This window comes from Montipora foliosa, chromosome 5, assembly GCF_036669935.1.
Source record: "Montipora foliosa isolate CH-2021 chromosome 5, ASM3666993v2, whole genome shotgun sequence".
In the NCBI taxonomy this organism is placed as follows: Eukaryota; Metazoa; Cnidaria; class Anthozoa; order Scleractinia; family Acroporidae; genus Montipora; species Montipora foliosa.
In genome coordinates this window covers 43,143,910-43,160,168 of record NC_090873.1, presented here as the reverse complement: position 1 = coordinate 43,160,168, position 16,259 = coordinate 43,143,910, and the positions used below count along the sequence as shown (strand labels likewise).

Below are 16,259 nucleotides of genomic sequence, written 5' to 3'. Positions count from 1 at the left end.
CTTTACTTCATATTTTGTCTAAAATCTGGGTTCTCATTGAGTACGGTGGCCCGCAACTGTCACATCAAAACCAAATTCTTACAGCAAATTCAAATCATTCACAACAAGGTCAAAGCACTCACAGCAAATTACAAATCACTCCTGGCACAGCAAATTACAAATCACTCACAGCAAATTCAGATCATTCACAGCAAATTAACAATCACCCACAGCAAATTACAAATTATTGATATGCTAGGGGTCTTCAGTCACCTTCATCTAGCGGTGTAAGACGCCTACGAATATTTGTCATACATGAAGCCGCAACCCGCAAAAATTTGCGATGTTAAGGTGGCTTACTACAGTTTTCCGAAGAAAAAGATCGAGATTTTGAAATATGTGAAATTAAAGCAACATAATGTCTCTTCTGAAATGTTAGTCACCGCAATTGGTGTAAAATGTAAGTTTACCTAAGAAATAAATGCAAATCAGGGGAAAATGCTAAATTTAGTGACCGAGCTCCTAGCCGTACTACCAGGGTTAAAATTTTGGGAATTAGTAAACAATATGAAGACGAAACAGTCAGCATTTTTTAAAAATGATCTAGTTCAGTTATTATCAAAATAAACGAAAATCGACGTTTTTGTACTGTAAAAAGATGGAACCAACTGAATGCAAGATTAAAAAAGAATCCAAAGTTCTTCACTGACTACCAGGCCTTTATGAAGGACTTAACATCTCAATGTACAGAAAGAGTCCCTGCTGATCGTCTTGAAGTACAAGATGGCTAAGTTAACTATGTTCCTCATACAGGAGTGTACCCTCCCAAGAAACTAGGACTAATATGAAAGTGAGTGTGCTTATGTAGGGCCCAATTCTCAGGCTTATTAACATCAGTTTACGCTACCATAAACTTAGACTAAAAAGAGCTGATGAGGTGCTGGTGAAGGTTATTTCCTTTGAAAACATTTTGGACCTTATTGGTATCATGAAAACTTTGCAATCACATCATTCTTTGCATTAAACCCTCAAAGATACGTTGATGGTGAAAAAAATGGTGGAACAATAACCCTGCACATTTGTATTTGTGGCCCTTTTGATTTCTTTCCTCAAGCCTTTCTTCTTGGTTGCCTTTTGCTGAATTTTGTATTTTTGAACCATGTCCTTTGCATAAGAAAAGGACCGTATTTTGATAAACAGTGATAGGATCTGAACTAGGATAATGATGGATCTTCCTTTTGTGATCTCACACCCACATTCCTCCACAAACATGTTCCACTTAGATCTCAGCACTGGCTTTTGGAGCAGTATATCAACAATCTTGTCCACACAGATTTTGTGACAGACCTCCTTCCCAGTGTGGACACGAAACTGTAGTTCTGCTGGATCACAGGCAATCGGAACGCAATCGGAAATGTTGAATACTGACGCAATTTACCTATTGGGTTTATATTCACAGTAAATGAAATGGTGACAATAGAACCCACTGGAAACTCGGATAAATCCGAGCCCCAGATGGGATTCGAACCCTCGACCCTCCGTGATCTAGTCGGATGCTCTAACCACTGAGCTACTGGAGACTCTATGGTGAGCAAGGTCGAAATGTGGGTTTTGACATCTCTCTCTGGGGTCCACCACTTAATTTGGGTTGGCGGGCTTCTGGCAATCGGCATATAAAGGTAAAAAATCAAATAAAAATAATGATGATGAGAGACCTTATGGCCATTCGAAAAGTCGTTAATTGCGCCACTATTAATTTCAAACCAAAACTTGTTGCTCGTCACCGGAATTTTGCACGGCTGAGGGGCGCAAGATGTTTTCTGATACAGGTAGAATAAGCGCGGAGAAATTGGAACGGATGAAAAAAACTTATAGTGGTTTATGAAAACGTGCAATAAACAGCAATCGACAATTTTAACGTCAATTTCACCGTTACGAGAGAATGACGTGGTAACACGGAATACATGTTATTCCAAAACCTTTTATTACTTTAAAAAATACATGGAAATCATTAAGTGTCTTTAATTTTCGTTTCTTCCAGCTCCGTCCTTGGGTTGACATTGGAGCATCTCATAGAACAGGTTTTAATTGTTATTTAGTTATTGAAGAATGGTGGATAGCCTAGAAGCTGTGGAGCAGCGAATGCTAGAGCTTGCCATTGCGATAAGCGTAGCAGACAAGGATCGGAAAGGCAGGGCTTATATTCATCTCGGTAACGCTTACTTCAACCTACCTGATTATGAACAGGCCATAGAAAATTACACAGAAGCATTACATATTTTCGTAGAAATAGGCTGCAGGGCTGAGGAAGGAGCAGCCTATGGAAATCTGGGAAGCGCCTTTTGTGGACTGGGTAATTTTAAACAAGTCATTAAGTTCTACGAACGACATCTTAGTATTGCTAAAGAAGTAGGGGATAGCGATGGGGAGGGGAAAACTTATGGAAATCTTGGAAGGGCCTATCAAAGTCTAGGTAATTTTAAACAAGCCATTGAGTACCACGAACAGCATCTTAGTATTGCTAAAAAAGTAGGGGATGGAGCTGGGGAGGGAGAAGCCTATGGGAATATGGGAAATGCCAATCAGAGTCTGGGTAATTCTAAACAAGCCATTGAGTACTTTGAACAAGATCTTAATATTGCTAAAAAAGTAGGTGATAGGGCTGGGGAGGGATCAGCCTATAGAAATCTTGGAAAAGCCTATTGCTGTCTGGGTAATTTTAAACAAGGCATTCAGTAATTCAAACAAGATCTCAGTATTGCCAAAGAAGTAGGAGATAAGGATGGGGAGGGATGCAGCTATAGAAATCTGGAAAATGCTTATCACAGGCTGGGTAATTTTCAACAAGCCATTGAGTACTTCAAACAACATCTTAATATTGCGAAAGAAGTAGGGGATAGGGCCGGAGGAGGGATCCGGCTATGAATTTCTGGGAAATGCCTACTGGAAAATGGGTTATTTTAAACAAGCCATTGAGAACCACGAAAAAAATCTTAGTATTGCTAAAGAAGTAGGGGATAGGGCTGGTGAGGGAGAAGCCTTTAGAAATCTGGGAAATGCTTTTCACATTCTGGGTACGTTTGAACAAGCCACTGAGTACTACCAAAAATATCTTGGTATTGCTAAAGAAGTAGGGGATAGGGCTGGTGAGGGATCAGCTTATGGAAGTCTGGGAATTGCTTATCACACTCTGGGTAACTTTCAACAAGCCATTGAGTACTTCAAACAACAGCTTAGTATTACGAAAGAAGTAGGGGATAGGGTTGCGGAGGGAACCGGCCATGGAAATCTGGCAAATGCTTATCAGAGTCTGGGTGATTTTCGCCGAGCCATTGAGTACTCCAAACAACATCTTAGTATTGCGAAAGAAGTAGGGGATAGGGCTGGGGAGGGAAATGCCTGTGGAAATCTGGGTAATGCTTATGGCTGTCTGGGTAATTTTAGGCAGGCCATAGAGTACATTGTCTTAGTGTTTGCAAGGAAATTGGGGACCACATAGAAAAGGGACTTGCTTTTTACGGGCTAGGTCATGATCAAGAATTGTTGGGTTCCTTGAGTGATGCTCTTAGTTGTTACCATTTAAGTATAAAACATTTGGATGAAGCAAGGCATAATCTGAAGTCAGAGGATGAATGGAAAATACGTTTTCGTGATTCTCATCGCGTGTCATACACTGCTCTGTGGAGGACACTTTTGAAGAGTGGAGAGATCGAAGAAGCTTTGTATGCTGCTGAGAAAGGTCGAGCACAGGCTTTGGTAGATATTTTGAGGGAACAATACGGCATTGACTCTCAGTCCTTTTGTCCACTTACTCCAAAGCAAACGCCTTCCGCTGCATTAGAGCTTTTGCATTCACAAGCCGTTTTTGTGGCACTTGACAATAACAAGATCACCTTTTGGGTGATACGAAAAGACAGTGAGATCAGATTTCGTCAAGGTGAAATCGTAAATGGAAGTGCCGACATGTTGATGGAACTACGATGAAACAGATTGGCATAGGGAACGTTGTTAAATGCGAGGATCGGTCTTTGGATCAACTACGCAGTGACCTATCTTGCAGCAGACAACCTATCAGTGAGAAAACACTTCTATCATTTTCCCCCTCCGTTAATTAACTCTTTACAATCGTTGTACGATGTCTTACTCGGGCCAATTAAAGACTTGCTCCAGGGAGATGAGTTAATCGTTGTTCCCGATGGACCATTTTGTTGGCGCTGTATTCTGCTTTGAGTGAATCTATCAGGATCCGCACCGTTCCATCGCTGACTGCATTTAATGTGATCGTTGGTGCACCGGAAGACTTCCACAGTAAGACGGGAGCGCTTCTTGTAGGTGATCCGTAGTTGAAGGAAGTTACTGACAAGAAAGGAGAGCCCATTTTGGAACCGCTTCCGTGCGCAAAAGAAGAAGTAGAGATGATTGGAGAACTTCTGCAGACAACACCGTTGACTGGAAAAAATGCCACGAAAGCTGAGGTGCTGAAAAGTATGATGTCAGTTGCAGCACATGGATGCCAAGAAACGGGCGAAATTGCTTTAGCTCCAAATATAGAACGGAAATCACAAATCCCCAAGGAGGAAGATTTTATATTGAAAATGTCGGATGTTGCAGCGGTTCGTCTTCGAGCAAGACTAGTTGTGCTGAGCTGTTGTCACAGAGGTCGGGGAGCAGTGAAATCGGAGGGAGTGGTGGGAATAGCGAGGGCTTTTCTGTGTGCTGGTGCTCGGTCTGTTTTGGTATCACTCTGGGCAGTTGATGACAAGGCAACGTTGCTGTTTATGAGGAGTTTCTACCAGCACCTGGTAGATGGGAAATGGGCAAGTGCAGCTCTTCACCAAGCAATGAAATCCCTCCGAGTGTCAAAGCAGTATTGCGCTGTAAAGCACTGGGCGCCATTTGTGCTAGTTGGCAATGATGTCAAGCTGGAAAATTCAAAATAATGGTAAGTGAAGTTAGAGTTATATTCTTAAAACAAGAATAGTTTCAAATTGGAGAACTGACGGTAGGAATGGAATGTATGCCTAAGATGGCACGATAAGAGATGCTAGCTTCGTAGTGTACATCATGCGAAGTGTCCTCTAAAACGCTTTTGCCACCAATGTAATTTCCACATGTCTCTCCACAAAATGTCACTAGAGCTTAAAGGATACATTTTACGTTGGTGGAGAAACTGTCGAAGATGGCTATCACCTCACTATGTCTCTTTTGGTGTTTCCGTTCTCCCATAGATCTCTGAACGTCATCGCTTGTCAAGGAAGACAGCATCGTCCTACCCGTAGCCGATCACACCGGCGGATTGTGTGTGCGCGAACAAACTGCAATTTTTAAAGTTATTTTTTCTTTATTTTATTTTATTTTTCTTTCAGAAATGATTTCGAAGACGCAAAAAGACTACCTGACAGAGCCTGACACTTTAGTGGTTGCAGAACTTGTAAAAAAAAGTAGAACGGATCTGCAATGGTTATGCCAGTAGAACAAGGTCCAAAGGCGTAGTAGAAGGTTGCTGCTGCATAAACTTAATCAACAGACTGAGATTATTGTCAATGAAATTATGACAGAAAAATGATAATTTTACCCATAATTTTCTGTATTTCCTTTCTCATACAACTTTAAATGGAAGTTTCTGAATTGCATGGCGATCAATACCATAGGGGCTATAGTTGCTTTGCTAAAAATCATGTCTATTTCATTGACACTATATTTGTTGAATGATTGTAATCTAGTTTTGAAAGAAAATGAGAAAGAACACTTCTGCTGATGACCCTAATATCAGGCCTTTACCCATGATAAGATAAAGAGAGACATTTGCAGAAATCAAAGCTCAGAAAAGAAGGGAAAAGACGGGTGAATTTTTACACATTTTTCTACAAAATGAATGAAATAAATCATCAGCAATAAAGAAGTTCTTTTTTTTTTTCTTAATACATTTTAATACATTTCTTTCTTAGCGGAGCTTACTCCCTCGAGTGATCGGTGGCATTTTAACCAAAGCGAGATAGTTTTTCACTCGAAAGGAATATATTCCTGGTAGAATAGTTAGGGAACCAACAAATCCGCTGTTTTGTTGGTTAGAAAACTAACATAGCCATCGTCATGTCACGTGGATGCACTCTTTAAATGATCATCGTAAGGCTCCTCTCCTCACGAACGTCGAACTTTTTGTCGGGGAAATTATTTTTGTTGAACTTATAACTAAATATGTAGACCGGACTCCGACCGAAATTTCTTGGATCAAGGAAGGAAAAACGCAATCAGTCGCTTGCTTTCTGTCTACACATTCCAACTTACATCTTAACCGAAAGAAAGGCTACATGCAGCCTATACTATGGCCTTTCATTTAAAAGATTTCCATTGCAAGTCTCAAACTAATGGTATCTGAATATCATGTAACGCAACCGCCGGAATGTTGCGTTTTAAACAGTCTGAAACCCCAACTTAATTTAAGACGCTATTACATTGTGCGTTTTTTCGTGCAAATTGTCTTGACACGACATGTTGCATGTTGGACGCTTTGCAACTGCCAAAAACATGGCAGGACAAGTTGCAGAGACCTTCACGGAAAGTAGAATCAATTGTTGAGGCCTCCCAGGGGGGCCCTTGTTCCCTTTAAATATTTGCTTGTGTTCCCTTGTTCCCTAAAAATATTTTGACATTGTTGTTGTTCCCAAAAACCCCTAGGAGGGTCTCAACGCCAAGACTCCGCGCCGTACACCCGTATCCGAATATTTTCCAAAATGGACATTTTCCCCTCCATTTTTGCATTCCGCGCACGCGAATACGGCGTTTTAGGTCACCGAAAACGGGGTTCTGTTGAAAACGCTCTCCAGACTGAAATTTTGAAAACAGAGGTTTATCGTATTCGTATGGACGGGTGAAAACGGAGGTTTTCGAATAATACAATGGCATCAGAGGCTCGTGGTACCACTGGGGACCGCTTGCGCGCGCATACTGCTCTTTTAGTTGAGGTAAGCGTTTTATAATTGTTTTCGCTTATTCGCGTGGACGAGCAAATACGATTAGGAGAAAAATATTGGCTCCGTTTTCGAAAATATCTGGATAAGTTCACTGCATCAAGAAGTGAGAAAAATCGGTTGGGATTTGCTAATTTATTCCGAGGTACCTGTTAGCAGGGTCTTTACAGGCGAAGTAAACGATTTCTTCCCTTTCCCCCTGTCCCCCCTCTCGTAGCGGGAATTTGGTAAAGATTGAAATCAGAATATGATGGAAGGAAATATTAACCGACTCGGAATCTAGTATCAACTACCTATCAGCTCAACTGTGAAATAAGAGCATTGCTTTTGACAGCTAGATAATGTAATAAAATTTATAAAAAATATATAAACATTAATTAATATCATCGACGTTTTCAGCAAGAGATTAACGTCCCTTATTTTGATTACCATTCTGAAGTTCAAGCTAAGCAAACCTATGTGGCACCCAAATGAGGAAACAATGCTTGCAATTGATAGTAATAATAGTCAGTACAACTGAAGTTATTCAGCACTAACCTGAACAAGCAGTTGCATTCTTCAAAGAACATGAACGTACCCACAAGATTTACGCTGGTCCAAAACTTACTTGGCCCAAGCACTTTTCAAATTGCCCCAAAACGTGCTATCTTAATTTTAGCAGCTATTAATTATGTAAATGGTGGCAAATCTTATCATGTGGTTGAAGATAATTTAAAATTAATTTAATTCTTTTGTAGAATTTGGCATTCACGATTAACGTTTAAAAGTATCAATTTGTAAACTAAGACAATAAAATTAAGCAAATGTTTTTTTAATTGAGTTTGTCCTGATAGTTCCTTCCTTTAGGTTATCAATTTATCATCGATGACAGAGTCACGTTCATCAGTTTGAAAATTTAGTGCGTACACTACAGGGGCCACGGAGAGGGAGGGGCTGGAGGACTGTAGCCCCCCCCCCCCTCACTTTTTTCCTTCACGCAGTTGTTTTCTCCTAAACCCCCCCCCCCCCCCCCCTTTCCACTTTCAAACAAAATCCACGGCCCTGCCCCTGCACTAAGTACATTGAAATGTGAAACAACTGGTTCTTCGCTTTACTGATCGTTATATCATTATTAGCCCAAGTAGTATACTGTAAACAATGTAATGGAAAGAAAATCTTTTGACAACAATACCGTGATAGGCCTAAAGTTAATTTCCCGGCCCAAGTTGTTCAAATGCCGTATAACTTTATCGGGTGGATAAGTCACTCTCAAACAGTTTCCATCTGTGAAAAAAAATTAATATTTGCCCACGTATTAAAACGAAAATATGCAGACTCTAAGCACATCTAAGTAAAGACATGTACAAAACCTTTGGTCAACGTTCAAGATGAAGTATATTTTACGCTCTGAATGGTGATTTCAGTATCCACTGGTGAAGTTATTCGTCCTTTGAACAGCTGGGTCCAAGACTTTAAATTCTCTAAAACCTCTTCCCTCCCTCCCTCCCTCCCCCCTCCCCCATCCCCCCCCCCCCCAAAAAAAAGAAAAAAATGCTTAGGCATTGTTTTCGATTTCTCTTGGGACATCTTCATGTCCCAGGAGAAATGCAAACAATGATTACGCAAAATTTTGAGTTGGGTGGGGTAGGTAAAAGAGGTGTATGATGGGATTTGTGCAAGTAAAGAATTTCTGGCATTTCGTTGAACAAATAGGCCAGTTTCGTATTCTAACGGTTGGACTGGATCTAGCATGAAATGGAGGCTAATGCGGACAAATTAATTTGCATTTGAAAAGATTTGCCCGCATTAGCCTCCATTTCATGCTAGATCCAGTCCAACCGTGAGAAATCGAAAATGGTCTATTCCACAGTATCCTTCGTTGCATATGACCTTGTAGTGACGATGTTGTTATCCCGCTAAACAAGGAAGTACATACTATCCACCCAAGTTCCCTATGGCATAATTACATGAAGAAAACTCACGTACTCTCAAATGACTTAGTGCAAACAAAGCCGACAAGATGCGAAAGGGAAGGTTACTCGAGCCCCCATCTCAAGTTTGCTTAACGCAACCACCAATATCCACTGAACTAACTAGATGCATGTTGAGAGTATGTTAATTGAAGTTCTCATCACAGTCACAAAGAGGCTAATCGTTTCGACACCGGCGCTTCGACCTAAATACTGCCGGCAGGTCTGCGTAAAACGCCAAAGCTATGTTACTTTCTAAACTAAATAACTATTCTCTCACTTCCGTGTTTTCCTTTCACGTAGTCCAATCCTATCAGTACGGGTTCGGAATATTAAATTGAGTAAAACGCCAGGAAGTTTGACAAGGGCTTTGGATGGATGATACCTAATGTAAACAAAGAATTACAACTAATTTTTTTATGCAGACATAAGAAAAAAAGCTGACAACGGGAGAGTGAAAACGAAGAATTGGAAGTTTTTACGTGCATCTGACGCTATAGCGACGTGCCCATTGGTCGGTGCTTATACCATGCAAAACATGTCACACCAATTGCCATTATTCACTATTTTCAGTATTAAACAGCCCATACCTTGCAATTTGTTTTATCTCCGCCATGCTGGTGCCAAAATCAATTAATTTCTCATTAAATTCTTTTATTCTTACCACGAACAAAACGGCGGTGATGACAGTGTAAGATCATTAAGTGCTTTTTTTTGTGTCTGTAGAATTTTTTGGTCATGAAATTGCGATAAAAGATATGGCCATCTCATCGGGCGGTTGAAGTTTCAATTAAGCAGTAATTTTGCAGATAAGTTACTTTAATATCACTGCTTACATAAGTCCTCATTTTCTGACGTCGATGACAAGCTGGTGAGATCTTTTTCAACAGCCTCTACAAATGCAGGGAAGTTACTATCAGTGAGACATAATCTGATAAGTAAGTTTAAACGGTCCTTGGGCACACCCACATGTCCGTAGCACTGATGATTGCAGTCGCGTGACTCAGAGGATGAGACCTGAGTTTCAAAACAACACACTGATAAGAAAGCATCATCGCAGGGATATCATATCTTACACTCCGGAATGGTTCTCGCTGCAAGCGATATTCAGTACTGAGTAGCCTCTTCGCCACCACTGGCACGAACTCTCGTCAAGTGCGTGCATTTTTATTATTCCTAATATTCACCCCATTCCCATCATCTTTTACTTTTAAGCTTCAGTTTTGATTCTCTTTCATTCTGATTCTAAGTTCCATTTTCATTCCCATCGCTATTCTCATTCACAATTCTCATTTCCACTAAGGCCAATTGTGCTATTAATTGAGCATACTCATAAGGTTAGAATTATTTTGGCAGAAAATGGCATAGGGCCAGGGTGGGATTGCATTAGTAGAACATCCACCGAAACAAGTTTTGTGGACTTTTATACTCACCTTCCTAGCCAGGTCAGAAAGAGTCAAGCCGTCAACAACTCTATTGCTTTGGGCATGCTGGGATTCGGGTGAAACGAGTTGTGAATCAACATCCATTGGAACTTGGGAATCAGATTCTGTGCTGCTCCCAGTGGAAATCTCTCGCACCGAGATCTGAGGAGAGATTTCCGCGATGAATTGACGGCAGTTTTCAGTGGCTGATCTTTCGTTGCTCTTGTTGAATTTTATCCTGAATCTTCTACAGTCATTCTGTTAATGAGGGATCGAAATAGGTCTGACAATCTTAGAATTATATCATGAAAAAAGCAATTTTTGTAAGACCAGTGACAGCCGGTTTTTTCAGTTTCTAGCTTCTGCAGTCACTACATTTTGATTTTTGTCAACACGTAAATTTTTTTTTTTATGATGGCTTTAGTGACAAAACTTTCTAGCAGATTATTCATTGCTCGCACACGCAATCCCGCAGTCGAGGAACTCTTCTCCACACGACGGTTGGTGTATATTTGTTTCTATAAAGCATTTAGTGTATTCAAGAGAAAATGAGGGGACAGAGAAGGAGGCTCCCGGTCCAGCCCTTGGGATATGTCATGTCCACGAAAGTTATTTTTAGACTAGCGGAAGTCTTCCGAGACGTCCGCATGCAGGCCAACCTCGGTCCGATGTTTGAAAGAAAATATTTATTCATCAGCCTTTCACGTGCGCCATCATTTTTTCTTTTCACTAAGAACCTGAGAGCGAGGCAAGACTGCATGCGGACGTCTTAGAAGACTGACTTCCGCTAGAACAAAGACTACCGCTCGTCTAAAAATAACTTTCGTGGACATAACATATCCCGGCCAAAGCCTTGAGCCTCCCTCTCTGTCCCCGCATTTTCTCTTGGTGTATTATAAGGCATTTTTAGTCTCGGTTTTGGGCGTTTAAAAGGAAAGTGCATCCATCTTGGGACTGCAAACTACTTCTCCAGAAACAGACCAATTTTTATATATTTAAATTCATCTTAAAACAATGAAGATGATTTTGAGGCTCTTGTTTAGGACTGAATTTTAATCATTGGGTTATTGAACTGATACAAATTAAAGATAGCCGCTGATCACATTACTGACGAATGTACTTTTTTTCCATGGTGACTCGCGAATGGTCAGAATGGTTGGAAAAAGAAACCGAGTGCTCCTTTGCCGAAGCAAAATCTACGACATTCGAACTTCCAATTAACAGTTTAAATACTTTACCACGGTGAGAATGGGAAAATCGTGGGAGCCAGGCCGTTAAACTATCCTTAGCTTGCAACAACTTTCAAGTCTCCTTGGGTGATAAGACTTGAAACACATGGAAACCCAATTCATAAATTGTATAATGCAACTAGGATCATTTGGTACTGTTCTGACACACACCAAAAGCTAAAACAGTGATACACGAGGGTTTGTTATTCAGTTTAAAATCAACTTACGCTCATTTTGTAGATTATGAGCATGCTATCTCCTTTAACCACTGCTTGCAACCACTTCTTAGCGTTGAACAACGAGATATTTTCCTAAAGAGATTAATAGCAGAGAAGAAAAAGCTAAACAATTTTAAAAAGCAAAACACTGGTAAAGGAGGACGGAGTGAAAGGTAACGATGGCGCTGCGAGCAACTGTGCCCTTGCGGCAAACGTAAGAGTGGTGAAATTTAGGTTTTGTCAAAACTATTGGGAAACTGTGTGATGTTGAGGCTTTTTCCTCCTATTAGTGACAAATATGGAGCAATTTCTTGAAAACAGAATAAGAAAATTCTACCGTTGACCGTTTTGCACAAAAAACGACGGAGTAAGTTTCTCTATTATTAACAACTCTGTGGGATGATTTGTCGTCGTCATTCGTGAGGACAGCAACATCATGCATTGAACTTTATTATCATACCATGTTAAAGACCTCTTTGAGTTGCCTGTTTTTTTCAAGTCTGTGAATATGCATTGTTTAAAATTGTATTATTTAATTATTCTGAATTATTGTATGACTTTATATGACGATTCTTAACTATCACACTAACATGTATAACTTTGCCATTGCTTACGACCATATTGGATTGAAGAAGGGATATTTGCAGACAGCTTGAGCCATCTGAAGGCGGAAAAAACTGCTGTAAATTTACAAAAGAAAAAAACACCGTGAATTAAAGAGCATGCTTAGTTGTTCTTTGAACAAACTTTCATTGCACAGAGCCTTAAAAACACATTAGTTTTGAATATTCGACGTGTACTAAGATCTTACAAACCTTCCAATATCCTTGCTTGTTTGTTTGAGTCGAGTGTGCTTCGCCAGTTGCAATAAACTTCGCATATTTTTCCAAAGGCCAAGATTTCACGGCTTGAGTTTCACATAACATCTTGTTTCTACGGAATGATTGATATTATACCGATAGTTTAAAACTGGCGTTTTTCGACTCCGACGTTTTAAAAGTAATAAGCTTGTTTAGTTTCTGAACAAGGTGTTTTTGTTTTGTCACAAACTGGCGCGGACTTTCGCGGGGACTGCGTTTTTCGCGGGAGCATCGCCTTGTGCCCAGACCACCATCCAAAAAGTTGCTATTAATGTGACTTATGTGACTAGCTCCGTGAAAGTGCTCCTTGAGACAAGATGAATCAAATGCCGCTCTGTGATTCATTGGCTACCCGAGCGGGCAATATGGAGCTATCTTGCCCGCTCGGTATTTCTCGCTTGGTCCCGCAAGATCAAAGATCATTCTCGTTCTTTTTTTGCGTGTTTATGGACCTCGACTTCGTCTCGGTCCATCCCCATAAATACGCAAAAAAAGAACTTGGCCAATATCCAGCCATCTTGACCTCGCGCCGCGCTTGGTCAACCCATGTTTCTTGTCTAATTGTTCGTAATTGATGATCATCGTTAATTTAGAGAACAGACACTTCGACAGGGATTGTGGGAAATGAACTGTTATAACTCCAATGTACATGTAAACATGCCGCTTTTTCACTCACCCCCATAGAAGTTATACTGTACAATCACCCCGACGCTTAACAGCAAACACAAGACGTCATCACTGATCAGCGGCAGCTTCCATACGTATTGTACCCTGTCCCGTGTCTTTTTATCTTTAGAAGTACTATCTATGTGGGTTATTGACCAAGCATGAGGTCAAGATGGCTGGATATTGGCCAAGTTCTTTTTTTGCCTGTTTATTTGTTCGTCGAGGTCCATAAACACTCAATGGCCAATATCCAGCCATCTTGACCGAACCGAGCTTAGTCAATAAAGGATTTATGACATGGGATAAAACACCAAAAAAAAAAAATCTTTGATCTTGCGGGACCAAGCGAGAAATCGGGTAACCAATCACAGCGCGGGATCGGATTTGGTTCATCTTGTCCGCTCAGGGAAATAGTTATATAATAATTTGACATATGTGACTTGTGTGATTGAGAATATACGTGAAGTAGATCACATACGTATATGGCTTAATAAATGGCTGACCATCGATGGGCCTCTTATGATTTTCTATTGTGACTGAAACACCCACTAAGGCCTCCCCCCTCCCTTTTCCCCGGAGGAGGGGTAATGGGCTCCCTCCTGTCAGCGGGGATGATCTACGGAAGATGAAACAAATATTTTTTTCAGCTGGCCCCAGTTGTTCAAACGATGGATAGCGCTATCCGCCGAATAAATCACTATCCAGTGGATGAGTAATAGCGAAATCAATTGCGCTATCCACTGAATAGTGATTTATCCGGTGGATAGTGTTATCCACCTTTTGAACAACCGGAGCCAGTGGTGTCTTGATATTTCGTAATGGAGCGGCAAGATGATGCTTTTTAAAGAACGAATTTAGTGTAAGGTTATAAGATTTAAGATTTTTTTCGCATTTGCTCTCTTCCATTGCAATAATCGCTAATTTAGCAAAGAGATTATGTTGGAAAAAGGTTGGGAAGAAACATTTACAGGGTGCTTAGCACTTTTGAGCGAAAAAACGTATTTCTTGTTCCGTAAATCCCTATGTTTCTCCAAGTAAACATTTCAAGTAATTGAAACTTTGCAATGATCACTATTTCTTGTTGAACTGGGAACACCATGCAGTCCGAGTCTCACAAATAAATTTCTACGGGTAGATTTCAAGGATTCCTTCCGCACATGTAGAAGCTTCTGAAAGCATTGGGAGATAATATAGTAGTAAAACGCTTAGTAGGCTTTTGTATATTATGCTAGCATTTTTTCGAGCATTTTAGTGGCATTTTCCCGGAAAAAAACTTTTTTTTTTCGAGAAACTAAAAAGAAATTATTTTTCTTAGAGAAAATGAAGACTGAAACTCAACTTTCTAGGGATAGTCAACTACTCTCTGTTCTTAGCCTCGTAGATGATTTCGAGGATTGTGCTTTTTTGGCTGTATTTATGAACTTGTATAAGTTGTTGTTACTTGCAACACTTGTACGTTTTTGTAAGTGTTAATAGTTAACACCATGTTAAAAATCTTGAAATTAATTTAAATTACCGTTTGTATAATGAGCATTATCCGAGAATTTTAGTAACTTTTTTTGGGACGATCGAGCATTTTAGTGGGAGAATTGGAGCATTAAGGTGGAGCATTTTAGTGGGGAAACAAAAGCATAATGTACAAAAGCCTAACGCTTAGCATGCAATAAAGAAGGAATCAAAATAATCATCAGCTGATTTCAAAGTCTCAACCAATGATTTACTAGAAAACTCCGAAGATGCCCGTATACGTTACGTCATCGTTATCAATAAACCCCAGCAGAGTTTCCTATCAAGATGGCGGCGGTTCCGTGAAGGAAGTGTGATTCTGTTGAGTATTTCTGACTTTTCCGTGACATGTGAGGTCGAAAGGAGGTTAACTCCTCAAATTGCACCATGATTATCACTAACAAGGAAGCCTTGCGACTAACACTGGCTTATATCAACGTCTTTGACAGGACATAACGTCCTTTTCTCTTATTCGAACAAGACTTTAATAGTTGAATTATAACATTCCTTGGAAAAGTTATGGCTTCCGGCGTTTGCGGACCTAATTCGGATCGTCATCACGGCAAAAGTCTTCCCGTTTTGTATTTATCTTTTCTTCTAGGTCAGTGGGGACGTGTTCTGATAAATAATCAACTTATCCATGGTCTATTTTTGGCGCTCTACTAAATCTCGTGCTACATGTTTGTTGTAGGAATTGTTGCTTCGAAATCAAACAACTTGGAGTTGAAGAATTGCATGCAGAATGGCCGCGAATGGTACCGTGCAACGCTTCGGGGTGGAGCAAAAGCGGGAAATTTCTCGGTCTTACGAAGAACTAGTAGCATGAGAACATGCAAAGAACTTTGTTGTGGCAGTGATTCATGCGAGCTGGCTTTGCATGTGAACGGTGGTTGCTTCGCTGTTCAATGTAGGAGTGCGGATTCATGTATGCCACAGAAAGTACTAAAGCGATCGAGTGTTGAAGCGCCACGAATTTTCGTCCGTGACATCAGTAAGTTACCTTTAATTTTATGTTTTCTCTTGATGAACAAAAGGTAAGAGATCATAATAATTGATTTTCATGGCGTGTTTAATATATTCTTTTGCAGCCAAATTTAATTGTAGACGTGCATAATCACGCAAGGTTTTGGTTAATTCTTCGTCCGAAGCTCGAACTTCACTTTGCTTTTTTTCTCCGTCTGCTTTTGCTAAGGCAAAAGGTCAGAAATAAAAAAACCCTCATCCTTTTGTCTGGCTAAAAAAATAATGGAATTCTCCATTGTTTCCATTTCCGATACCTGCAATCGAAGATTCGATTTTACGATCAAAGTTTCAACTGGGATTCTTGAAATTAAAAGTTTTAAAAATCAGCTGATTAAATATTTCGCTATTTTTATTTGTTCCCCTTCACCTCCCAACAGCTGGATTGAGGTAAAGCGACCTTTTATGCTTGCCTAGTCCAAAACTAGATGCTTGAA

General features: G+C 40.2%; 4 protein-coding genes across 5 annotated transcripts in view; 3 read left to right on the top strand and 1 right to left on the bottom strand.

Moving 5' to 3' along the window:
- Positions 1-2,088: 2,088 nt before the first annotated feature.
- LOC138002783 (G-protein-signaling modulator 2-like) lies at positions 2,089-2,904 on the top strand. Its single transcript, XM_068848765.1, has 2 exons — positions 2,089-2,692; positions 2,747-2,904. The coding sequence occupies exons 1-2, from the start codon at positions 2,089-2,091 to the stop codon at positions 2,902-2,904; spliced, it is 762 nt and encodes a 253-aa protein (XP_068704866.1).
- Positions 2,905-2,929: 25 nt separating this feature from the next.
- Positions 2,930-3,963, top strand: LOC138002782 (G-protein-signaling modulator 2-like). Its single transcript, XM_068848764.1, has 2 exons — positions 2,930-3,450; positions 3,564-3,963. Exons 1-2 carry the CDS (start codon positions 2,930-2,932, stop codon positions 3,961-3,963), a joined length of 921 nt encoding a protein of 306 aa, XP_068704865.1.
- A 5,761-nt stretch (positions 3,964-9,724) lies between these two features.
- On the bottom strand, positions 9,725-12,696 carry LOC138002781 (meiotic recombination protein REC114-like). Its single transcript, XM_068848763.1, has 5 exons — positions 12,586-12,696; positions 12,361-12,450; positions 11,780-11,863; positions 10,333-10,581; positions 9,725-9,916 (listed from the first exon to the last, which is right to left on the bottom strand). Exons 1-5 carry the CDS (start codon positions 12,694-12,696, stop codon positions 9,725-9,727), a joined length of 726 nt encoding a protein of 241 aa, XP_068704864.1.
- Positions 12,697-15,071: 2,375 nt separating this feature from the next.
- The window catches only part of LOC138004280 (dyslexia-associated protein KIAA0319-like protein), a 40,076-nt gene continuing 38,888 nt past the window's right edge, over positions 15,072-16,259 (top strand). The window contains exons 1-2 of one of the 2 annotated variants that reach the window (XM_068850753.1): positions 15,072-15,403; positions 15,494-15,793. In XM_068850753.1, coding sequence (XP_068706854.1) covers positions 15,322-15,403; positions 15,494-15,793 — 382 coding nt within the window. In that variant the 5' untranslated portion in view covers positions 15,072-15,321. The remainder of the gene's footprint in view (positions 15,404-15,493; positions 15,794-16,259) is intronic. The other variant, XM_068850754.1, reaches the window with a different exon arrangement.